A 24,128-nucleotide genomic window follows, 5' to 3' on the forward strand; every position below is an offset into this window, starting at 1 on the left:
GGGGTTTCATAATAATGACATAAAATATTCACTAGCCGTCTAATGGCATTTTAAGATTGCTTATCTATTGTAAGGTTGTTAGGAGTCCTGTCACCAATCCCGTGAACTGTCTCTGAAAGCGTTCCCACTTCCCACCCTGTTGCAGCCAGTAGTCCTGTGTACAGAGGCCGTTTGCATGATTTCTTCTTGCACTGCTGCATTAAGGCACTCCAGGCCATGATTAAGCGATTATCGACGGTACAGTTGACGCATGCATTGATCTTTCTCCTCCTCTGTTTTTATATAGCCTTTCATTAAAAGGAAAATACATACCACGATGTAATGCAAACGTTTTCAAAATTCTTCGGTTACCTTTTTAATTACTTCTCTTTCAGAGCAAACAAATGTTTTCAGCTAAGCTATGTGAGTACACAAGAAAGAGATTCTGCTCGTGTTAAGCATCATCCTTTCTATTACGTATATTATAAAGTGTGGTCAATATTTCCTCCCTGTACTTTATAAATAGAAACCACCCGGGAATGGTTGGTACCCCTTGCAAAGCTGAGCTAATTTGCAGAGACTCCTGTTTTTGTGTCTCTTTATAGATGTACATGGAGTCAGTGATGACAAGAAGGGTTATCTAGAAGTCATTTCTGTTGCATCCTGGAGGGCTCATGAGCCAGTCTCATGGCACGTTTGATGTATGAGTCCCCTGTGTCACGACAGTTTCACTAGAATGTCAGTAAACAACCCGACTACCTCATGTGAAATTGGCTGTGAACAACCTGTGTCGTACGAGACGTGTGTTAAAGCCGATGTAATCTGGTTAATAGATTGGACAAAACGATGTCTCTCTAAAGAAGAAACACATTAGACCAGATGCCAAAGGCTACAGCGTACATCGATTTCCCTGGATTTGTTTTTTATGTCATTGTTTAATTCTACCCCAGTATTCTTATCTTGAATGTGGTTTCATAGATCCATGCACTTTGAATATCTGTCACGCTCAGTCTTATGTTACCTGTTCTTGTCCTTCAGCATTTTGATTGAGCATCATAATGACAATAGAAAGCAAGTATCAAGTTGATACTTTGTTGATTTCTTAATCATAATGGACCTTTACTTAGAGTATAATGTGTCGGAGCCTTTTAGGACCAGCCGATGAATGAGGATTTCACGTGTAGGTTAAATGTACAACTCTGTCCAAGTTCTTACTCTGTATCTTGTGGGGAGGGGGAACAAGGGAGGGTTTTACTTTTTTTGCAAAAATGTTTGAAAACATCTGTCAGATTTTATATTCATTAGTTATAATAAACTTATTTTTAAAGTATTTTATCAAGTGCTTCTCTTAAAGATATTTGTATGGTTTCTTAGGATAAATAAGGACAGATCACAGAAGCTTTACTTCCTAAAGCCTAACAAATGAACTACCAAAATAAATAAAAATTTGAAAAGTAAAAACCACTTAAGTTCGCCAGCAGTGAAGCATGGGAAGGAGCCCAACCTTGAGCTTTAAGCCTCAAAAGACGACTGCCGAAGAAAAGACCAGAAAAGCCCAGATTCTCTGGCGAGAATGAGAAGAGCTCTGAATCCTGCCCCGTTGGGGAGGATTTGCAAAATCCGGAATTCTCATCAGCATCTCAGATTTTATTAAGTTGATTCAACAGTCGGGCAAGATAGGCAGCCTTAGTCTTCCTCTGCGGGGGGCCGGCACAGTATATCCGCACATGTGCTTTAGAAGAGGGGGCGTCGCTGGGGAGGGATGGGTGAACCGAGGGACCGGAACAAACTGCTCATCCACGAATTAAGAGAAACACCAACGTGCCAAGGATCTTCCCCCCACGATATGGTAGATATGTCTCCTCTCCGTCTGGAATTCAACCCAGTGCAGCACTTAATACACATGTCAGAAGACAGAGAAGGGTCCAGTTCCTCTAACAAAAGCCTGTATACACAGCCCCTCCTCCCTCCCCATGCAGACGCAGACAAGCCCGGCTCAGGTTTGGCTGGTGTTAGTTATTAAAATATCAAAATACTTCTGTACTAGGAGGTAAATAACCAAGGTCTGAAGGGTCTAATGCTGCTCTGCCCACTCCCCAGCCTCTGTCGCAGCCCCTCTTAACTTCAGACCACTCCACAATCCAGCAACTAAAGGACTAACGTGGCCCCACAAGGAACCTTTGAAGCCCTGCCCCAGAGCTGTGGCCCACCTTTGTTCTGCCTGTTCAGTGTCTGTGTCATGCTGCTGATTAAGTACGTTTCATATCATCCATGACAGGAAGTATACAGAGCACAAAGAGAAGTAGTTGTCACATAAGACGGCAAACGTGCCAGGGAGAGCACGCCAACACCACTTCAAAGCAAATAAATGGTCGGGTTGGGGTTGCCCACCTTAAACATGAGCAAATTTAAATAAAGTCGCCTGGCAGCTATGTAAATACTCCACTGGCTGCAAAGGGGGTACAGTGGGGAAGAGATGAAACCAACTGGGAAAGAAAGCTGGTCTAAGAAACAAAAATCCTGTAGGGGTATTGTGTTCTCAGAGAACTTCAAAAGAACATGACTTCAATTAAACAAGAGCTCATGTGAGCTGATCAAATAGTGGAATGAGATTTTAAAAAGGCAGTTAAGGAAACGACCAGGATGACACTATTTTAGAACAAATAAATGAATTAGAGCCAAAAAAAAAAAAAGGTTGAAAAACAATTTATAACAAAATAAAAAGCTTGAGATGACAGTAAAGTGAAGAATTAAAAACAAACAAAAAAAAAACAAAGATTAAACTCATTCTTGAGAGAGTAATCGTAGGAAGACAAAGATATTCTAACGTGTAATTGGTGACAGGAAGCACTTGACAATAAAACATATCCTGATTAAGTTAGTGAACTTGAAGAATGAAAAAAGAATTCTTCATTCAGGCAGAAAAAGCAAGTCACCAAAGGGTCTCTAACTTCTCTACCTCAAGATTCAGTGACAGGAGACGATGGAGGAATGCATCCAAAGTTGTGAGTATGAAAACAGTGGCTTCCGTGTATTACCAGCAGCCAAGTCGTCAACAGAATGTCGGGCACTCTTAAGCATGCGAGGACTCTGGGAATGCCACACCCACGGGCCCTTAAGAAAACCATTTGGTAGGAGAGATGAATCAAATAACTCGATGACGGAGGAGCTAGTGGTGAGCACTGAATTTATATGAAGAACCAAGACCAAACTGGGAATTAGAGTCATGTGATAGATATACATGACAAATATAAACCTTTATAATGTGACTAATAAATTGGGAGTGAGGGAATCTTATTTTGTGGTAACCTTTTTTGAAAAAATAAAATTCAGTGGAGTTTTAAAGAAATATCTGTTAGGATCAAGAAATATTTAAAGTTTAATAATCGTTTCAGTTCAGTTTCTTAAATACAAGCAAATTAGCTGAATGCTATTTTTTAAAAAAATGTGATTAGAAATAAATATGATACAAGTAAGTATGAGTATATTGTTAAAAATCTATCCTTTTATCTGTATCTGAAAAAAAAGTCAGAAATGATGTTTACCTAGTTAGTGATGGTTATTTTTAAGTGGGTATTGATTTTATTTTACTCTTTTCTTTGTATGTTACTATATTGATTGACTTGTTTGATGACCATTCTATCTTTATTTTTAAATGGAGTTGGGTTTTTTCAAAAACAAGGTTAAAAAGCCTTGTGTAGTGTAGGTGGTCCCCTGGCATATGCTGTTGCTTGTAATGACAGTTGCTTTATAACTCCTAGCAAGGTACTTACATTTTTTAACTTAATCTCACCACACTTCCTTTTTTTCCACTGGTTATTTTTCACTCAACAACTTCTATTCCTTTACCCACACAAAGATATTACTCATATCCCATTTTATAGAACTCAAAAGTGTTGGATTCTTTTATGGCTAAAAACGGAACACCAGTATGGTACCCAGTGACTTGCCCAGTACATCTGAAACAAATGAAAAAGTGAAAAAAGAAGCCATTCGGACTGGCTGACAGTCGTCTTACGAGAGGAAGCCAGAAGGACTCAGCAACAAGGGGATTTTGCACATGAACTGGCTGGAGTCCATCTGAGTTGCTGAAAGGTTTCTTTCTTTGTGCTTCTGTAAGTTTGGAAATGAAATGTCAACGCTTTCTCTGCCCAAGTGAAATTGCAGGGCGATAGAGCTGTAGTTCGGTATTAGCTAATGCTATTCAAACCCAGCTGCCAGCAGCAGCAAACTATTCAGTAAGCATTTCAGGACCATTCAGCATTGTTTGTGGAAGCCTGTGGAAGCCCTGGATTCTATTGTGACATGTGAGAGCAACTCAGGACCCTCTCTCCCTCTTTGTCACACAGAGATTTATAAAATCCCAAGTCCTAGACTTAATCCTAGACTTAACCAGCTTGCGGAGCTGAAAGACTCCTTCATATGTCATGGGAGTCATAATAGCCACCCCAAAAGGTTGTTAGAAGGATCAAAACAGGAATCGAGCATACTGTGCATGGCATGGCATCTGGCACAGGGTAAGAATTCCCAAACTGGTGGCAATGGGGATATTAACAGTTGTTACCATTTTAGAGTGAAGTGTAGCTCCACCATGCCTGGTCTCTTCCTGGCTAAGTAAGCCTTTTATTTATTTGGGCCACATGTCCCCTTAGGGCAGGTTCCCCCCTCTGCACTGAATGTCTTGCCACCTTCAAGGAGACCTTCACCTCATCATGTCCCCATGAGACACTTCCCTTCCCCTTTCTTGCCTGAGCCCTGCAGCCAGCTGTGATACTTCACAGCCGTCTCTCAGTTGGAAGATTCTAGAAGAATGGCTAACTGATTCCAGAAGAATGGCTAACTGAGTGTTAGGGTGGACCTGACACTCTCCGTAGGACCCCTCCCACTCACTTCAGAAGACAGCTAATATGTTTTTCTGCCCTGATCTCTCCCCTTGTTTTGGAACACACTAGTTTCTTTGAGTGACTGCCCCTTTGCCACGCTGAGCTCTGGCTGGGCTGCCAGTCACGGAGCCCAACCCTCTGGCCACAGCAGTCGGCATGTGATCCAGAGCTGGCCCATCCTAAGACTTCCCTGGGACTGTATATTTGGACACTGGGAGAGTGTATCTCTGTTATGAGCCTCATGTTCGTGTCCCCCCAAAATTTATATGTTGAAATTCTAACCCCCAATGGGATGATATTTGCAGATAAGGTCTTTTGGAGGTAATTAGAATTAGATTAGGTCATGTCTGAGACAAGATAGAGAAGACTTAAAATAAATGTTAAAAGGTAAACTATGTTCATGGGTTGGAAGATCGGATATTGATGGGATGTCTCCAACCAGGCAATTCTCCAGCTCCAGCTGTGTATCCTAAATTCAATTCAATTCAATTCAATTCAATTCTGACACTACCTGCCTAAAGAAAGCATCAAGTTAAGGGCTCAGTTCTGCAAGATTGCCCCCAGTCCGCCAGATGCTAATTGAAAGTCCAGGCTGTCACCTACACTTCTCATTGAGCAGCTCCGGATTGGAGGTTCCTGCAACCCTCTCTTGTGAATTATATCTCAATAAAATTTTTTATTATTCCAGTAGGATTTTTGTAGAAATTGATGAACTAATTCTCAAATTTATATGGTAATGTAACAGACCTAGAAAAACCAGAACAATCTTGAGCGTTAACAATGTTGGAGAACTTAACGTTAGCTAATTACAGGACTTTCTATAAAAGTAGTGATCATGATGGCACAGTGTCAAGATTCACGGAACAATAGAGTTCAGAAATAAACCCACACTGACATAATCAATTAGTTTTTGGTCAAACTACCAAAGTAATTCAGCGGTGAACAAAAGACAAAAGGTGCCTAACCTATATGGGGGAAAAGATGAATTTCTACCCATACCTCACGCCACACATAAATAATCAAGAGCATATAACTAAATGTAAAAGTGAATGAAGTCCAAAGAGTCTACAAGGAAACATGGGGCAATGTCTCTGTGAATTTGGGATAAGATTTCTTAAGACATAAAAACACTATAAATGTAGGTAAATCATATTTAAATTTTTAAAATTCAGTAAAAAGTTTTCGGGAACAACCAAGGGCAAACAGGAGAGCCAACGTTGCAAGGTCAGAATACCTAGATCAAAAGAGCATGTTCAAAACATGAAGAATTCCTACACAGAAGATAGAAAAATTTACGAAGAATGCGACTAGATAACTCACAAATGAGGCTGATGGCTTAGAGAAAGGGGGTTGGTGAGCAGTTTCAAATATAATCGGCCATTCAGGGCTCTTCCTCTAGATATTGCTTGTTCATTCTTTTATCATTTTTCTCCTGGGTTGTTTATCTCATTTTTAATTCTAGCTATATTGGTTATATGAATAACATATCATCTCTTATGTGGAGGCTTGTCTTTTCATTTTGTTTCTCATGCCTTTTGTTATAAAACAAGTTTTTAATTTGAATATCAAATGGATCCATTTTTCTTTTACGATTAGTGCTTGTTGGGTTCCATTTAAAAAATAATTGCATATTCTACTACCGCTAAAACATCATGTGATATTTTTCCCAAAAATGTAATAATATTCACCTTTAGGTCTCTATACCCTCTGGAAATTATTTGTGTATGGAGTGTGGTGTGGAATTGTTTTATCTTTTCTTTATGAACAGCCACTGGTATCAGCACTGTTGGAGCTATCCTTTTCCTATAATTTAAATGCCATCACTATCATATATAAATTAGTTTAATTCTAGACTCCATTCTGTTCCATTTGCCTAATTGTTGCTTTTTAGGCCAACGCCACACTGTTTTTTAAAGAAAATGTTGATGTCTGTTGGAGTCACTTCCCTCTACTACACACACACACACACACACACACACACACACACACACACACCACACATCTTGTGTTTCCTCTTAAAAGAGTTTTGGCTATTCTTTACCCTTGCATTTTCTGTATGAACTTAAGGATAATCTTGTCAAGTTTTGAAAAATATCTTGTTGGAATTTTTATTATAATTATACTGAATTTATTAGACTGATTTTGAGGAAAACTACTGTTACTACAAAATTGCATCTTCCCCTCAAATCTGGTTTATATTTCCATCTATTTATACGTTCTACTATGTTCTTCAATAAAGTCTTATAGTTTTATTGGCAAAAGTCTTATGCATCTTTTGTTATATTTATTCCTAGGTAAGTTAGATTTTATTGTTGCCACTAAAAATATATCCCTTTTTTAAAAATTACATTTTATAATTTTTGTTATTGATTTTACATCATTCGCATTCAACAACTTTAATAAAACCTTTTTCTAGTAGTTTGTAGATTATTTTTTATTTCATATTTTTTCCTTTTCAATCCTTATAACATTTCTTTTTCTTGTCTTATCACACTAGTAAAAAGCTTCAATACAATGTCGAATAGACGTGGTGATAGAACAAATATTCATTGTGTTCTTGATCTGAAAAGGAATGCTTTCAACATTCACAATTACATGTAATTTTTGCTATATAATTTTGAAAATTGCTATAATTTTGGTAGCTACCATTTACCAGGCTAAGGAATTTGCTTTCTACTTCTAGCCTGCTATTGGTATTATGAAACGATGTTGAACATTATCAAAAGTTTTTCTGCATTTATTGAGAGCATCATACAGTTTTCTTTTTTAACCAGTTCATATGGTAACTCTCATTAATAGACTTTCTAATTTTAACCCTCTTTGTATTCCTAGGATGACTCTAACTGGATAATGATATATTTTTAATAGGCATTTTTGGATTCCGTTCACTAATGTTTAGGATTTTTGCATCTATATTTAGAAGTGAGATTAGCCTTTAATTATTACTTTCTTGTACTTTCCTTATCTGATTTTGCCATCAGAATTATTTTACTTCATAGAATGAGGTGGGCAGTGTTCTCTCATTTTATATTCACTGGAACACTTTGTTTAAGATAATAATTATCTGTTCTTTGAAGTTTGGGTCTGACCGGTAAAATCTTCTGGATTTAATGGCTTGTTTTATTTTATCTTTTTTTTTTTGAAGGAGGAGGGTGGATTTGAAAACTGATTTAAGGAATAAATCTAATCAAAAATTATATTTCTTTTTGAGTAGTTTCATGAAGTTATGTTTTTCTAACAAACTGTATATTTTGTATATGTTTGCCATTTACTGGTTATGAGCATCAAGTCGAATTGTGCCCAAAGGACCGTGAGAGCTTACTGTGGGCTGACTGGACAAGAAGCCAGATGAACTAACCCCACCTTCTCCTAGAGGCAGGGGCCACACTCCAACTCAGCTTCCCACGGCCCCTCACCTCTCCCAAATCTCTAGGTGTGCTGGGCCATTGGTTTTCTCAGCAGCTGTTACAAACATGAAGCCCTCAAATCCAGATCACTGCGCCCACCAGTCTGTTTGCCCACCAAGGACAAACTGATCCCCCAGGTCCTGACATGACTCTCCATGCTACAATGGGAAGACACTGAACCACAGATCATGGGTAAAGTGGTAGCTGATGGTTTTGATTTGCATTTCCCTGATGACTAATGATGCTGAACATCTTTTCATGTGCTTATTGGCCATTTCTATAGCTTCCCTAGAGAAACATCTATTCAAATCTTTTTACTCAGTTTTTAATTTAGTTATTTACTTTCTCATTATTGAGTTGTCAGAGTTCTTAATGTATTCTGGATACAAGTCTCTTTTCAGATTCATGACTTTCAAATATCTTCTCTCAGTCTGTGGGTTGTCTTTTCACTTCTCGGTGATATAATTTGAAGCACCGAAGTTTTTAATTTTGACGGTTCAGTTTATCAATTTTTTTATTTCATTACTTGTGCATTTGATGTTGTCTAATCCAAGATCTTGAAGTTACTGTCCAATCCAAGATCATGAAGATTTACTCCTGGGTTTTTTACTAGAGTTTCATAGTTTTAGATCTATGATTTAAGTTAATTTTTATATATGATGTAAGGTAGAAGTCCAATTTCATCTTTTTTGCACGTGGATATCAGTTATCCCAGCACCATTTGTAGAAAAGACTCTTCTTCCCCATTGAATTTTCTTGGCACGTTTGTCAAAAATTAATTGGCCTTTACTGTAACAGTTTGTTAATGCCACACTTATCTATCTTTGTAGTCAGTTTTGAAATTAGCAAGTTAAAATCCTCCAACTTCATTCTTGTTCAAGATTGTTTTGGCTATCCTGTGTCATCTTAGTTTAACTTTTTTAAATTTAACTAAACTTTTGGTTTTGTGGTTTTTCTCTATTTTTTCTTAGCTTCCTATTTTATTCATTTCTGTTTTTATTATGTCCGTGCTTCTACTTTTCTGGGTTTGCCGTATTTATTTTATAACTGGAAAATAGACATTTCTCATTACTTTGAAGGCTTTCTTCTTTTCTAATGTATGCATTTAAGGCCAAAATCACTCAAGTTCTGCTTTAGCTGCATCCTACCCGTTTTATTATATGTTGTTGCCATTGTCCTCTAGTGCTAAGTATGTACTCATTTTACTTGAGGTTTCTGGTTTGACATATAGACTATTTATAAGTGTGTTTTGTTTTGTTTTTGAGGAGTTTTTCTTTTGCTCACTAATCTCAAATTGTAGTACATTGTAGTCAGAAAACCTTGACTTTTTCAGTATACTCTGAGTCATGTAAATTGTGTTGTTCAAATCTTCCATATTCTATTTTTGTCTGCCACATTCAGGAAGTGAATTTGTCCAATTTTCCATCTCATTCTGTCAATTATACTATGTTGCTTGGTGCAGAAAACATCAGAACTGTTGCATATTCCTAGTGAATTGTTCATGTTTTCATTTTGCAGTGACCTTCATGATCCCTACAAAATTAAAAAATTTTAATTCTTTTTTGTTTGATATCAACATAATTATGCCATCTTCTATCCTCTATTGTGGCTACTGAGTAATGTGCTATCAATTTTAAAATGTTGGATTTACCAGTATAATTTTTTTTGCCATTCCATTATGTTGAGTCTGAGTCCTTAGATTTTTCAGTGTACCTATTATGAAGAACATACAGTTCATTTTGCATCTGAGTTTATTTTTAAATTCATGGGTTTAGAATACATCGTTCAATAGTCAGTCTTCCAAGCACTTTTTGAGTATTAGCATTTAGGTCTCACAGCACCCCATCAGTGTAGGCACTGTTAACATCCCCACTTTACAGAGGAGGGGCCTGAGGCATAGAAATAGTGTGATTCACCCCAATTGACATAAGGATTGTGACAAGGCAAACTGATTATTAAAGAGGAGATAATCCTGGAAATTATAAGAGGCAGACAAGGTCAAAGGATGAGACCAGAGTTTTCAGCTCACAGTAATCAAGAAATCAAGCTAATAGTTGGTACTATCCCACTAATAAGCGACAGTGATGGGATTTAACCTGGCGATTTAGCTCCAGATTCTTTGCTCACAGCTATCACGTCACAGTGCCTTTCATAGGACTTGTTTTTTCTTTGGCGTTTTAATCACATCTTTTAAGCCTTTAATAATTTTAAACATGATTCTTTTATATTTTCTTTTTTATTGTCATCCTATTATGTGAAGTTGTAGGGAATGAAAAGTTATATGCAGATTTTTGACTGCAAGAGGCTTGACACCCCCTAACCCCCCACACCCACATTGTTCAAAGATCAGCTGTTTCCTCATTCTATTCTTATGCATACATCTGTTTACTAATTTTTTTCACCTGATATTATATTGTATTTTTATTATATATTAAAATGCATTAAATTTACTTTTCTGTACCTTGTGGCCTAGAAATAAAAAATAGAATACCTACTCTAGGCGCTACGATCCTAACTAACTTTGTGCCATTGATAAATGCCTTACGTTTAAAGCAAAACAATGTGGTATCTCTCCTACAGAACCGATCTTCTGAATCTACTGTCTGGTCGGCAGTCTGCTGCCGCTGAACTTCAGATGCTTCCGAATTCTAGCTTTCTTGTTGAAAGTGTTCTGTAGGTGAAGCTTAGGACGTCTAAAGTGGAACTCTAGACACAGCTGCCTTGTAAGGGCTGTGAGAGAACAGGATTTAACAGCAAGCCTTTCTGCGGGCCAGGGTATGAAGATGATCTGAAACCAAAGTCAGGGAATGGCAAGTATGCTTGATGGAATGCCATTCCCCTCCTCTCCTTCTAAAAACAGTTTGACTTCAGGAAAATGGGCGTAGTGTTTCACTTGGTCTTGCAAGTGTAGGTCTAATTTTGGCACAGCCTCTCCATCTGCCCTCCAGCATCCATGCCCCAGTTGACGACCTGACAGTGGAAGGCAGAGGAGGTAATCCTAGAAATTGTAAAAGGCAGTCAGGATCAAAGGGTGAAAAGCATTCTTGAAAACTCCTAGTCAGGGTTTTCAGCTCGCAGTAATTAAGAAAACTGAAACTCATGCATCAGAAATATGCATTTTCTCTAAGTCACCCCCTTGGCCCTCCCCAGTTAAGTCACCACTACACAGTGTCAGCCAAATGGATTTGAATTCCAAATGAGGTTTTTGAAACTCAAATTAGTTCCAAATTACTGAAATTAAGTCAACACTTTTGCTTTACAACAGCCAGGATTTATGAGAGAAAAGGGAATTTTAAGTTTCAAAGGGCTGTCTCCTAAAAAGATCAATGCACGAAGTTCATTTTGTAACTAAGATATTAGAAAGAAATTAGAATAACCAGATGACTCTACTTCCTGGAGATTAAAGATTGCCCAGACTTTAAACGAAAACCTTTTTATTTAAAAATAAATATTATTAAAAGATATAGATACTTGTGAGTTCCTAAAAGGGGCACAACAGTGTCTGACGGTGGCCAAAGACCTGCAGGGAAAAATAAGGTGGGTAGTGAGTGGCCTTCGAGGATGTGACGACCCAGGATCAGATAGATGCATCGTGTCTCTGTTAAACCTCTCTCCAGGGGGCTGGGCATGGCCTGAATGCCTTCCTCGATGCCAAAGTGCCCAAGAAGTCTGGAGGTGACAATATGGAGAGGAGGAAATGTGTGAGAATATCCTGAACTGGTTGAAACCTAAAATGCCTAAAAAAGCGTTGAAATGACAGTTTACCTAAAGCTTACTTGATCACCTTTCTGTCGTCAGATGGAAAGAGAGCTCAAAATTTAATTGGGTTAGAGGAAAATCAAGTTCAATCACTTGTCCATTTGAGTTCATGGCCTATGAAAATCTTGCCTACCGAACTTAGGGAAGGAACAAGAGGGAATTTTTCATTCCTGTGCAAGTGGATGTCCCATGGAATCCAGGGGAAAGGTGGGAGCTGGGCTCAGAAGGGACTAGAACCAAGTGCTGGAAAGTCACCAGGGGAGCAGCTTCTCTGCTTCCCTACTCCTGCCCCCCCTCTCAGGACCAGCTTTCTCCACTTCCCCTTCCCTACGCTAGAATATAGTGGCATCTAGATCCCCAGTTCTGTGACACAGTCTAGCCATAAAAAGATTCTAACTTTCTGTCCCTGGGTCTCAATTTCAAATTCTTGCACAAGAATCTGAATGGCCCACGTCAGTCCCATGTCTGTCTCCCTCATTCGATCAACAGTCACCCAGGGGAGCAGTGGCCTGTACAGTACAAGCTGTGAGTTCATCACCCTGGTTCAGTTCCCAGGGAACTGGAAATGGTCGTCAGTTGGGAAGATGCCCCAAAATATGACGTCTCATTCACTGAGGCTTGTGCCTCTCTTTTACAAAGTAGGAGGAATAATATCCATCGTAGCCCTACTTTAAAGTGAAGGCAGAGGGAGCTAACATGTATTGACTTCTCTCCATGTGCCAGATGTTGTAGCAAGTTAACCAGGTTATCTTAGCTCATCCTGAAAACAACCCTAAGAGATGGGCATTTTAATTTCCATCTTTATAGATAAGGAAATTGGTGCTCACAGAGGTTAAATCTTATCGCTAGTAAATGGCAGAGCTCAGATATCTGAATCCAGACAGGACCGGTGCTGCAGCAGGAGAAAGCTATTATTAAAATTGAGATAATGTCTGAAAGCTGTACATGACATTCTCAGCTATTAATAAATTGCCTGGGACAGTATCTTACATGTAGTAAATGCCCAGAATTAAAAGTCTCATTAATAAGAGCACCTGGCCCTTCAATTACAAGAAGTGTTATCATCGTGGAGTGTTTTGCTCACATGAATCCACCAAACACCACCCATCTGCCTTAAGAGATTTTTGTGAAGACACATTTTATTAAAGATGAAAACAGTAGTGATGCCTGTTTTAACTGTAACTGACCTTCAGACACCATTTGGTGCAATGGATCAGATTGTTTCTAAAGCTTCCATTGCTGCTTCATGTTGAAGTGTGAATTTGCCAGTTTAGGAGCCTGTTGTCACCGTCTGCTCTAATCTTCTGACCCCCTGAAACGAAATATAACTCTTTTGATTAGTGCTGAGCTGATACACAAAACTCAGACTCTCTTTGTAAATGTTTGCCAAATGAAAGATTCATCAACAGGTAATGATAAATCACCTACTGTATTCCCAGCCCTGAGAATTTTAAATCTATAAGATACAATCCATGCCTCTGAGAGCGATCTTTTCTGTGCAATCGAAAACTTAAGAACTCAATGATAAGGGAAATGCAAAGCAAAACAACAATGAGCTACCTCTTCATACACACTAGGATGGATAGGGTGGGGGCAAAAATGAAAAATAAGTGCTGGCAAGGATATGGAGAGATTGGAACCCTCATACCTTGCTGGTGGGAATGTAAAATAATGCAGCCACTGTGGATAAACAGTTTTGCAATTCCTTAAAAAGTTAAACATAGATGTCCTGTGTGATCCAGCATTTCTACTCTTGGACATATGCCTAAAAAAAACTGAAAACAAGTATTCGAACAAGAGCTCTTAACGAGTATTTACAGCAGCACTTCTTTACAATAGCCAAAAGGTAGAAACAGCCCAATCTCCATCAACGGATGAATGGATAAACGAAGTGTGAGATATCTGTACACTGGCATATGATTCAGCCATAAAAAAGTAATGATACATGCTACATCATGGATGAAAACATTGTTTAAGTGAAAGAAGCCATACATGAAAGACCACATCTTGCATGATTCCATTTCTATGAAATGTCCAGTTTTATTTCTCTACATACAGAATTATAAGTATATATAAAGAACTATGATCAGAGATGAGAATGTCCACGTGAAACACCTTGTGACTCTGCCTGGGGCATTCTATCAGGAAGCCTTTCTTCTAAGGGTAGAATCAGAACAGATTGACCTGGGAGCTGCTGTTGCAAATTTGTCCATCTGGTTAGTCTCATTGAATTCAGAAAAGAAATACCTCTGGAGCCATATATTGATATATCAGTGTCCTCACTGCTAAATATATATGTCACATAAGACCCTAAACTGTGTTATACTTTGGGTTACACTTCTCACTGTGTTTTGTCCCCACTGTGCTGTGTTATGACTCATGTTCAGTTTCCTATGAATCCACCCCCTTCGAACAAGTTTTTTAATCATGCTCATCTATCCAAAAGCCTTATAGTTGTAAAGTTCTTTTTGTTCCTCTTTTTTAAATTGAGATATAATTGACATCAAACATTAAATTAGTTTCAGGAATACAACATAATGATTAGATTTTTGTATATATGGCAAAATGATCACCATAATAAGTCTAGTTAACATAATTACAGTTTTTTATAGTTTTTTTCCTCGTGATGAGACTCTTGAAGATCTCTCTTAGCAACTTTCAAGTATACAATACAGTATTATTAACTATAGCCACCATGCTCTATCTTGCATCCCAAAGACTTATTTATTTTATAATTGGAAGTTTATACTTTTGACTCCCTTCCCTGATTTTGCCCATCCCTCGCCTCTGCCTCTGGGAACCAAGAATCTGTTCTCTGTATTTTTTTTTATTTGTTTGTTTGGGTTTTTTTTTTTAGATTTTACAGACAAGTGTGATATGATACAAAATTTATCTTTCTCTGTCTGACTTATTTCACTTAGCAAAATACCCTCTAGCTCCAGCCATGCTGTTGCAAATGGCAAGATTTCCTTTTTTGTGGCTGAATAATATCCCATTGTATACGAATACCACATTTTCTTTATCTGGTCATCATGGATGAACACTTAGGCTGCTTCTGTTTTTCCGCTATTGTAAATAATAGTGCAGTGAACATAGGGGTGCAGATATCTTTTCGAGTTAGTGCTTTTTTTTCCCTTCGGATAAGTAACCAGAAATGGAATTGCTAGATCATATGATAGTTCTATTTTTAATTTTTTTGAGCAACCTCCAGGCTGTTTTCCACAGTGGCTACCAATTTATACACCGACCAGCAGTGCACAAGGGTTTCCTTTTCTCTACATCCTCGCCAACGCTTGTTATTTCTTGACAAGTTCTTCTTAATGGTAGTACCTTGCACTTGTCTGTACAGAAAAATTGCCCTAATGGCTGACATTGATAACCTTTTGGGGGCTCTTCCCAGGTCGACACCCTCTTTCACTGAGAACATCTCCATCTCCATGAGGCAGCCATGTTCGTGCCTGACGACCCCGCTCTGCTGGCCGTGAGTGGCCACCTGTCTTGAGGTGAGGTAGTCAGAGTGGAGTTGGGATTCAGAGATGACTGACTCTGCCTTTTAGCTACAGTGAGGGTTTTGGAAACTGATCAGCAGAAGCTGCCATCATGGAAAACCATTCTCATCCACATGTCAGGAGGAGCGGAGAAAGCAGATATTTAAAAAGAAGAACTGATGTGCAAAGTAAAAGGTGGATGAAAATATGATCTGGCCAGAGAAAGAGAGACAGAGAAAGAGAAGAAAGCAGGAAAAGGGGAGGGGGTGGGGGTGGGGGGAGATTGAAGGAGAGAAAAGAAGGGAGGGAGGAGGGAGCGTGAGAGAGACAGAAGAAATAATAGTTCCTGGTCGTTCTCCAGTTCCTGGTTCTCAGCTCTCACGAGGTCCACGCCTCTGCTTGAGTTCTGTGATGTAGTCTGGACGCACTCTTCCTACACGAAGTTCTCCTGGCTTTTTGTTTGTTTGTTTACCTAAGGTGGCTTGAACAAGTTTCTGTTATTGACGAACAGAAGACCATTGACTAAGACTGCTGGAACCAACTTCCTGTCTTGTTTTGAGCCCCACAACAGAAGAATAAATCTTGATTCTTTCTGAGTTAATGAAACACGTTATAGACATTTAGATCTGGAGTCATCTACTCCAACCCATACATTTATGGATGAAACAGTGGTGTCCAAGGAAGTGAAATCGCCTGCCCAAGGTCGCACAGTTAGGAGGTGGCAGAGCCAGAGCAAAAACCAAGGTCTTTTGAATGCCAGCCTGGTGTCCTTTCCTCTAGTTAGTCCTTTCCACGACTGCCTGTTCATGGAAACCATTAGCATCACGGTTGCTGCAGAGAACACTTGCTCACGATGCTGAATGATGGGATAGATCCACTGATCAAGGAGCCCCACGTCCTCAAACACAGCAGAGGACAGGTGATCCGGGCTGATTATATGGAACATCCCAGACCTGTGAAGTCAGTGATTGACCCAGGGATGGGCTTCTGCTCCAAGTGGGGCTACCGAAGGACGTTCTAGAGAGAATAAAGCTCTAACACTTTTTAGAGCTGCTAGACTTTGTACTTTCATCAAGAGAAGACAGACTGCTGAAGAACAGGGCCAGCCCCGAGGAAAACAACCACAGATGGAGAGACAGATACCCAATGACTTTGCACCTACAGTCAACCATGCCAGTTATGCGGTTCTTGAACTTCTCAGTTATCTGATCCATTACATTTTTTTTTTTTGCTTAAGCTAGTTTGAATTAGCTTTCTAGTATATATAATCAAATAAGGTAAAATACAAAAACGTCGATTATGAACCATAATTTCATATTGTGTACTTTTGCTTCTTGTTTTTATGTGCTATAGAGAAGATATATCTTTGAGGCATTATAAATAGAAGTTAATTATTATGATTAAAAGCTTAATTAATATGAGGTCTTGAAGCTACACTAGGAGCAATAGTGGCCAAGAAATACAACTGTATATTGTTTTCCAAAGAAAAAGTAATTTTGTCCTAAGGCAGTAATTTTTAGACATTTTTTTGTTTGTTAGTTTCTGGACACTTTTCATACTTTTAGGATTTAGTGAGGACCCCAAAGAACTTTTCTTTATCTGGGTTATAACTATCAAGATTTACTGTGTTAAAAATAGAAACGAATTTTTTGAATGCTTATTGATTCATTAGATGATAGCGGTGATGAATACATTGCATGTGAACAGAAATAACATCTCAGTGTCATTATGATATTAATTTTGACCTTGCAACCCACCCTGAGATCTGTTCTAAGGTAAAATGTCGGTTTCAGACTATGAAAAAGCATAACAGAGGACAGAACTTGGAAAGCGAATTTCATTTACCTAGTTTATGATACTTGAGTCTGAAAAGTAGCTCTGTAATGTGTTAAAATCTTAGCAATGTTTGCCCAGTTTTGGTGGGCTTATTGCCTTGGTTTACTGAGTAATACCTTGGTCTACAATGTAAAAGGTTATCATTATTTACTGCGTCATCTGCCTGGATAGCAAAGATCCTGAGTCTTACCAAAATAATTTCCTGTGCTTAATGTTGACTTTACTATATGCTTGATTAATTAAAGAAGAAAAAGAAGAAAAGTTCTTCACTTGTGAAAGAGCAAAGATTCTTTTATATTCTGTTACCAACTATGGTTTATCAACTTTTAAATGCTTCATTGTGACTTTAATTCAATAGATAACCAATTATTGTTTCTAGGGCAACCACGATCCTATCTTAATCAAGTATCTAAATATCTTCTGACAAGTTTTTATTTTCATTCTCCCAAAAATTAGATCTTAAATTTAGAAAAAGTAAAATAAAATCAAGATTGGGAGAGGAAGCATTAATCATAATTTATTTTTTAATCTTTTTATTGTGGTAAAATATACATAACATAAAATTTACCCTTTTAACCATTTTTTAAGTGTACAAAAGTCGATATATTTTACACCTAAAACACTTGAGATTTCCCAGAGGGCTCCTGGCAGTCACAAGGGCTGTTCTTTCACTTGGTAAACACAGAGGTGCTAGGTGTGTTCAGTGAGTTACTATTGTTGGAGTCGCTTGAGAACACTTGAGAACGCTCAGAAGAGAAGCTCGTCTTCCCCTAGTTAAACTTGTACAGATGAAATATTGTTAATATAAATAGTTCAGAAATGGTGTGTTTTCCAGGAAGTCCCTGGAGGTTTGTTAATGTCCTGTCCGTCCATGATCTGTTTTACCCTCCAGGAAAATCCTGATCAAAACTCTTAGGAAATAGTTGTGTTGTGTTTCCTGGATTCGTCAGAGTCCTGGCATCTCTTTGCCTGACGATGTCAGACGACAGGAGTGTAGTGGTCTCAATCATAATTTTTGTTGTTGTTTAACATGTTACGTGGGCCTGGCCATGGTCCTATTTCTTTAATTTGAAACTAGTATCTTTTAGGCCAGACACAACTGTGGAGTTTTATAAAACCACAGATGTCTAGGCCCTACTCTTGAATTTCCTTACTTGATATTCTTAGAGTATTTTTGGTATATCATGTTTCATGATAATCATGTTATATCTCAAGATTTTTTCCTCTATAAAATTATATTTCTCCATTTTTATGAGTTTGCATATTAGCTTAGTCGTTATCCTTAGGAACAGGTTTTCAAATGTTTTTTTTCTTTTTTGGAATGGCTTTTCTTTCTTTGCCATGTCATAGAAACAACCAAATTTCCTCATTGGTTGCATTATAATTAGGCGCCCCCTTATCAGACCTTTCGTAGATGAGGATTACTAGTTATAAATTAACCATGACCATAATGTCTCCGCCATCTACAGATAGTTTTTGTTTTACTCTGACACTTGCATGAAGGCTCTGCTGTAAGCTGCAGACCAGATTTTGTCTTCACCCCAGAAGGATGGTCTCAGAGCCTTTTCTAGGTACAGAAGTGGACTCTACCGGCTACTTTAAATTGCCAGCGCTTTAAAACATAGCCTCTAGGGTACAGGCTTCTGAATTAGCATCTCTTAGGTGACTTTTGGACATACTGGTGGACTGAGTCAAGACCTCCAGGACTGTTTTCAGCCAAGAGGGCTGCTAACCCAAGACCCGTGGAACACTGATTAATTACATAAAACTGAATGAACTGATATGGGAAATTTCACTGTGTTTTTTTCGGGGGGAGTGGGGGGATGTTGATTTTGTTTTAATATTCTGTATTCTGATTCTATAAATAAACTTTTCTTTCTTCTTAAGCTATCATAAACTTAAATAAAACTTAAATAAAACTTAAAAATTCAGGAACTCTTACCGAGTCTCCTTACTTTTCACGACAAGGTAGTTACTTGCAAAGGTTTGATAAGAATCTGTTCTCCTCCTTAGCAGGATACACTTAGATGAACTGATTGTACAATCAGGGCCTTACATGGAGTGCCTTATTCAAGAATGCTGCTTATTTTATCAGATATGACCAGCCACTTTTAAGGAACTACAGTTGACTTTACTCATGGAGCTGGCTGGTATGTGGCTTACAGCATCCCAGCCTTACAGGAGGTGAGGAATTTTCCTTCCTGACAGACTAGGAACCTTAAAAAATTTGAAGGACTTTAAGAACAAATAAATTCACCCAAATTTATAGATCCTGCAGGCAAAATTTGATGGCAAGAGTTTTCTAGTCACGGGAAAGCAAAATCTTTTGAAAGATCGTTCTGGGATTCTTTATGAAAACTTCTAAATGGAAACTCATTTTTTAGTTGGTCAAATTACTGGATTTGGCAAACCAAATCGAAGAATAATCTTTCTTTGAGATTGTTATGGTCACTAAAGGAGAGAGGAGGCTAGGGGAAAATTGCGAAAGACTTTGAAATAGACCACTCTATTTCACACTCTTCTGAGTCTTCTATAGACTCTATAGAGTTAGTGCCTTTCGTTTTCTTTCAGCTGCTTTATAAAAAACTGATACGAATGCAAATAATTCTTGTCCATAGAAATAAAAATTGTGTCCTACTATACCAAGCACAATATACAAAGAATATAGTAATATTCCAGTGAAATGCAATTGATTATTGCCATGTGAACATTAACTGATTTTCCATCTATTTGTGCATTCATTCCTGATCAACTATAAAACTTCAGTATTTTGAGTTCTCCTTTATAGCATCTTACTGGTTCCCTCTTTAAAGAGTCAAATAAAGTCCTTGATGTTTCATTTTCTATTTATATAAGCGTCATGATTTTACCACGTAAAAACATTTATTTTGCTGGTGATTGTACTTGCCTGTTACATGTTTCCCAGTCCTTTGCTTGCATACTTCCTGTGGCATAACTTAAGTGTGTCTCTTAGAAACAGCATACAGATGAGTTTTGTTTGATTTTTCCCATCAGGCAATCTGTGATGTCCTCAGCTGTTGTGGGTGAAGTCCATTCACATCGATTATGATCAAACTTAACTTAAAATTAATTTACTTCAGATTATTTTGCATACTTTCTTTATAGTGATTTTTCCTGGCTTCTTGGTAATCCTTTCCTGTTATCGGTTGGATTGATGGAGTCGTCTTAGCTTCTACACTCTATCGGCTACTTTCCCAGGGTGTAGCTGAGGACAGTACGCTTTCCATCAGAGGCAAGACGGGAGTAATGCACACGGTGTTGTCATCCAGATCATCATATCATATTAAATGGACGTCATACTAGATCAGTCTGCTAATATGATGACAGCAGCTTCTGGGTTTGCAAATTACCTGGCTACACACCTTTTCCACACTGTCTAGAGGTTCTGGATCACAGCTCTGGGATACCTCTCTAGAGGATGAGCTGATATAACTGGGTCCTAATGAGCCTCAGCAGACAAAAGAGAGGTAGAACTATAATCACTTTCAGAAAGGGAAAAGAGAAAGATGTTAAAACGACTGATTTGCCATCTTGAAGTTTGTGTTTTTCTGTCAGCACCGCCAATGAGATATTGCTGAGAAAGAAGTTCTGTGTGTTGTTCTGAAGGAAGGTACTGAAAATGTTAGAAATTGCGTGAGAAGCTGTCTTAGTTGAAAGTGAGGCAAGGAGAGAAATAACTGAACAACATAGAATATTGAAGTGTTTAAATAAATAAAAAAATTAAGACAAATCAAATCAAACTATTTCTGTTTCTTCGACACATATAGAAGGAATATGTTTACTATGTGAATTTGATCAGACAGACATGTTTTGAAGGCAATTGTAGCCAAATTATATAATACAGAGTTTCCTGAATTTCTAGATTCTAAGCTTTTAGAGAGATAACACAAAAGAAACGATTTTGTAAAAACTAAGATTGGCACATGCAGAAACAAAATTCGGAATGAATTTTTTTGGCCAGAGGGCAGGAATGCTGAAGTAAATCCTTCTCCTGAGTATTTGGGTCACAATGACTTATTTACATAGATTTTTAAATGTTGCTGATCTTTCGATTTATTATTTTTTTCCAAACTCTAGTTGCAATGAAACAAACTTCGGTATGAGCGTAACTCGCACACCTATCCTTTTTCATCCTACCCGCTTCAGGTGACACTCTTCTTGAGTGTGTTGAGGAGAGAGGGAGAGAGAACTCTCATCCCTCCTTTGTTACCTTCTTCCATGTTGCTTCTCCAGATCCTGGGGTCTTTTCATCTCTCCTGTCACCACCATGACAAGTCGCACACTTCTCCGCCGACCACCACCTCCGGAACTTGGAGTCTGCAGTCCCTCTTGATACAATGGGACTACCAGGGGCTCAAAGGGTGAACGTGGAACCAGCTGCTACACTTCCCTTTCTGCCTAATTTCTTATACCACAGAACTACAGGGCTGTCTGGAGGAAGCAGATTTAGCAGAGGGTAGGGCTAATTAAATGGACTTACGAGGTGGGAGTAAATAAGAGGTAAAAGCATGTGTTAAAGTCAACCTTACAATAGAACAAAAGCCACAGAGGACTTGGGAACAGGGGTGGGCGGAAGACTTGGCGTGAGCTGGAGAATCTAGAGTGGGCTTTGCAATTCCAGATTAGGCTCCTGAGACCCCCTAGCCAGCCCGAGGGTTGAATGGCCCTTCTTTTCTTATCAACACACATCTCCCTAAGAAAAACAGTGGTTCAGAGAGAGCAATGTCTCCATTCACGGAAGAGAAACATTTCTCTACATGCCGTGAAGACTGCACAAGTCTCTTCCCACCAGGAGGGATGCGTTTTAATTTTCTTTTTACTTCTAAACAATGGCCAAAGGCAAAACCTCCTCAAAGAGGGTTCAGGAGGCCTTAGGTGTCCATCATACCTCAGGCCACACAAAAGACTTGGCCGAAGTCCTGGAATGACCACTGTCCTGAACCTGGAGCTTGAACACATTCCTACACAAGGTGCCCCTCAGGACTCTCAGCAAGAGGGAGGGAGGCAGTGATTTGCCGTCTTCCTGTCTAAGCAACTGACTTCCGGTTGCATTAAGGAAAACAAAGTCCAGGTGACTTCTGTCGGTGTACTTTCCAGGACAAATGTCCACTGCTTTCTGTGCACACTCTCTCCTTTAGTCAATAAAGAATGACTGAAGCAGAACTAGCACAAGACTTTTCTCTCTGAATCTGTTGTTCTCAAACAAGGTCAATTTTGCCCTCCAGGGAACATTTGGCAATGTCGAGTGACATTTTTGGTTGTCACAATGGCAGGGGTGTGGGAGGGGAGTAGGGGAAGATGCCAGGGATGCTGCAAAATAATCCTGCAATGCACAAGACAACTCCCTACAAGAAAGAATTATCCAGCTCTGAATATTGATAGTGCTGCTATTGAGAAATCCTGACCCAAATGTCTGGAAAAAATGAGATTTCTCTTCATCTGTGACCAGTACTCAGTATGCTATCACCCTCATGGCACTCCTGGATTTTACTTTTAAAATTTATCAGCCAATCTTCCTATAAATCATCCCCAAGAAAATGGAAAGTAATGATGGCATTTCCCGAGTTCTTACTACGTACCAGCTTCTGAGATAAGGATTTTACATACTTTATCTATCGTTCCCATTTTCAGAAGAGAAAATTGAGGCTTAAGGCAATCAAATAAGTTGCAGATATAATAAAATGTAATATTGCACAGGTGGAAATCAATCCAGAACACCAAAGAATGTCTGCTCTTTAACTCAATGCCAACAGTATCCATTCAATTCACCCAGAATTCTATTTTTCATCATGAGAATGTTTCATCTTCTGACAAAAAATATTTGTTAAATAAATATGACTTTGTAATTATGGTCATTCATCATTTGGAGCAAACTTGATAGATGTATTTAAAAACAGACATAGTTTTAAAACACCCTCTTTGCCAAAAAAAAAAAAAAAAAAAGCTATGTGTTTTCTGTATTTCAGTCTCAAATTTAAGGAATCTCTTCATTTTTGGAACTTCCAGACTAATAATGCATATAATGCTTTAAATGACAGAACCAGGTAAAATTGCAAGGAAGCTTGCTCTATCTTGAGGTCCCCAAATTTAAAAAAAGAAAAAGGGGAAAAAAAGCAACAATTTATAACATTTACAACAGCATATTGAATTTTTTATTCCTGTGCCTGTCTCCTCCACTGTCCTGTCTACTAGTTTTCTACTGCTGCATAACAAATTAAAACAAACAGCAACTTAAGACAACTATTTATTAGCTCACACTTCTTAAGTCAGAAGTTCTGGCACAGGCATGGCTTAACTGAGTTCTCTGCTCAGAGTTTCCTGAGGCTGAAATCATAGTATCAGTCAACTGAGTTCTTGTGTAGAGGCTCTGTGGAAAATCCACTTCCAAGCTCATTTAGGTCATTGGCAGAATTCAGTTCCTTGCAGTTTTAAGACTGAAGTCTCATTTCCTTGCTGACTGTTGCTCTCAGCTCCTAGACTCTGCTCTCTGGTCCTTGCCAGGTGGCACTCTCTAGCTCCAAAGCCATTAGTGGAGAATCTCCCTAATGATGAATATATCTCATGCTTTGAACCTCTTTCCAGGAAGAGCATAATTTCTTTTAAGTGCTCACCTGATTAGGTCAGCCCCACCAAGGATGCTCTCCCTATCTTAAGGTCATTTAATTTGAGACCTTAATAACATCTGCAAAATCCCTCAAAGCAGTATCTATATTAGTGTTTTACTGAATAACTGGGAGGAGGTGTGTGTACATCAG

At 38.5% G+C, this 24,128-nt stretch overlaps 1 protein-coding gene across 2 annotated transcripts in view; it reads left to right on the plus strand.

The window, feature by feature from the left end:
• PLEKHA8 (pleckstrin homology domain containing A8) overlaps window positions 1-15,765 on the plus strand; it is a 50,719-nt gene extending 34,954 nt beyond the window's left edge. Inside the window, exon 12 of one of the 2 annotated variants that reach the window (XM_023531525.1) lies at window positions 15,429-15,763. In XM_023531525.1, the coding sequence (XP_023387293.1) occupies window positions 15,429-15,469 (41 nt within the window). In that variant the 3' untranslated portion in view covers window positions 15,470-15,763. Of the gene's footprint in view, window positions 1-15,428 lie in introns of both variants that reach the window. The other variant, XM_023531524.1, reaches the window with a different exon arrangement.
• The last annotated feature ends 8,363 nt before the right edge of the window (window positions 15,766-24,128 follow it).

This window comes from Pteropus vampyrus, unplaced genomic scaffold, assembly GCF_000151845.1.
Source record: "Pteropus vampyrus isolate Shadow unplaced genomic scaffold, Pvam_2.0 Scaffold69, whole genome shotgun sequence".
In the NCBI taxonomy this organism is placed as follows: Eukaryota; Metazoa; Chordata; class Mammalia; order Chiroptera; family Pteropodidae; genus Pteropus; species Pteropus vampyrus.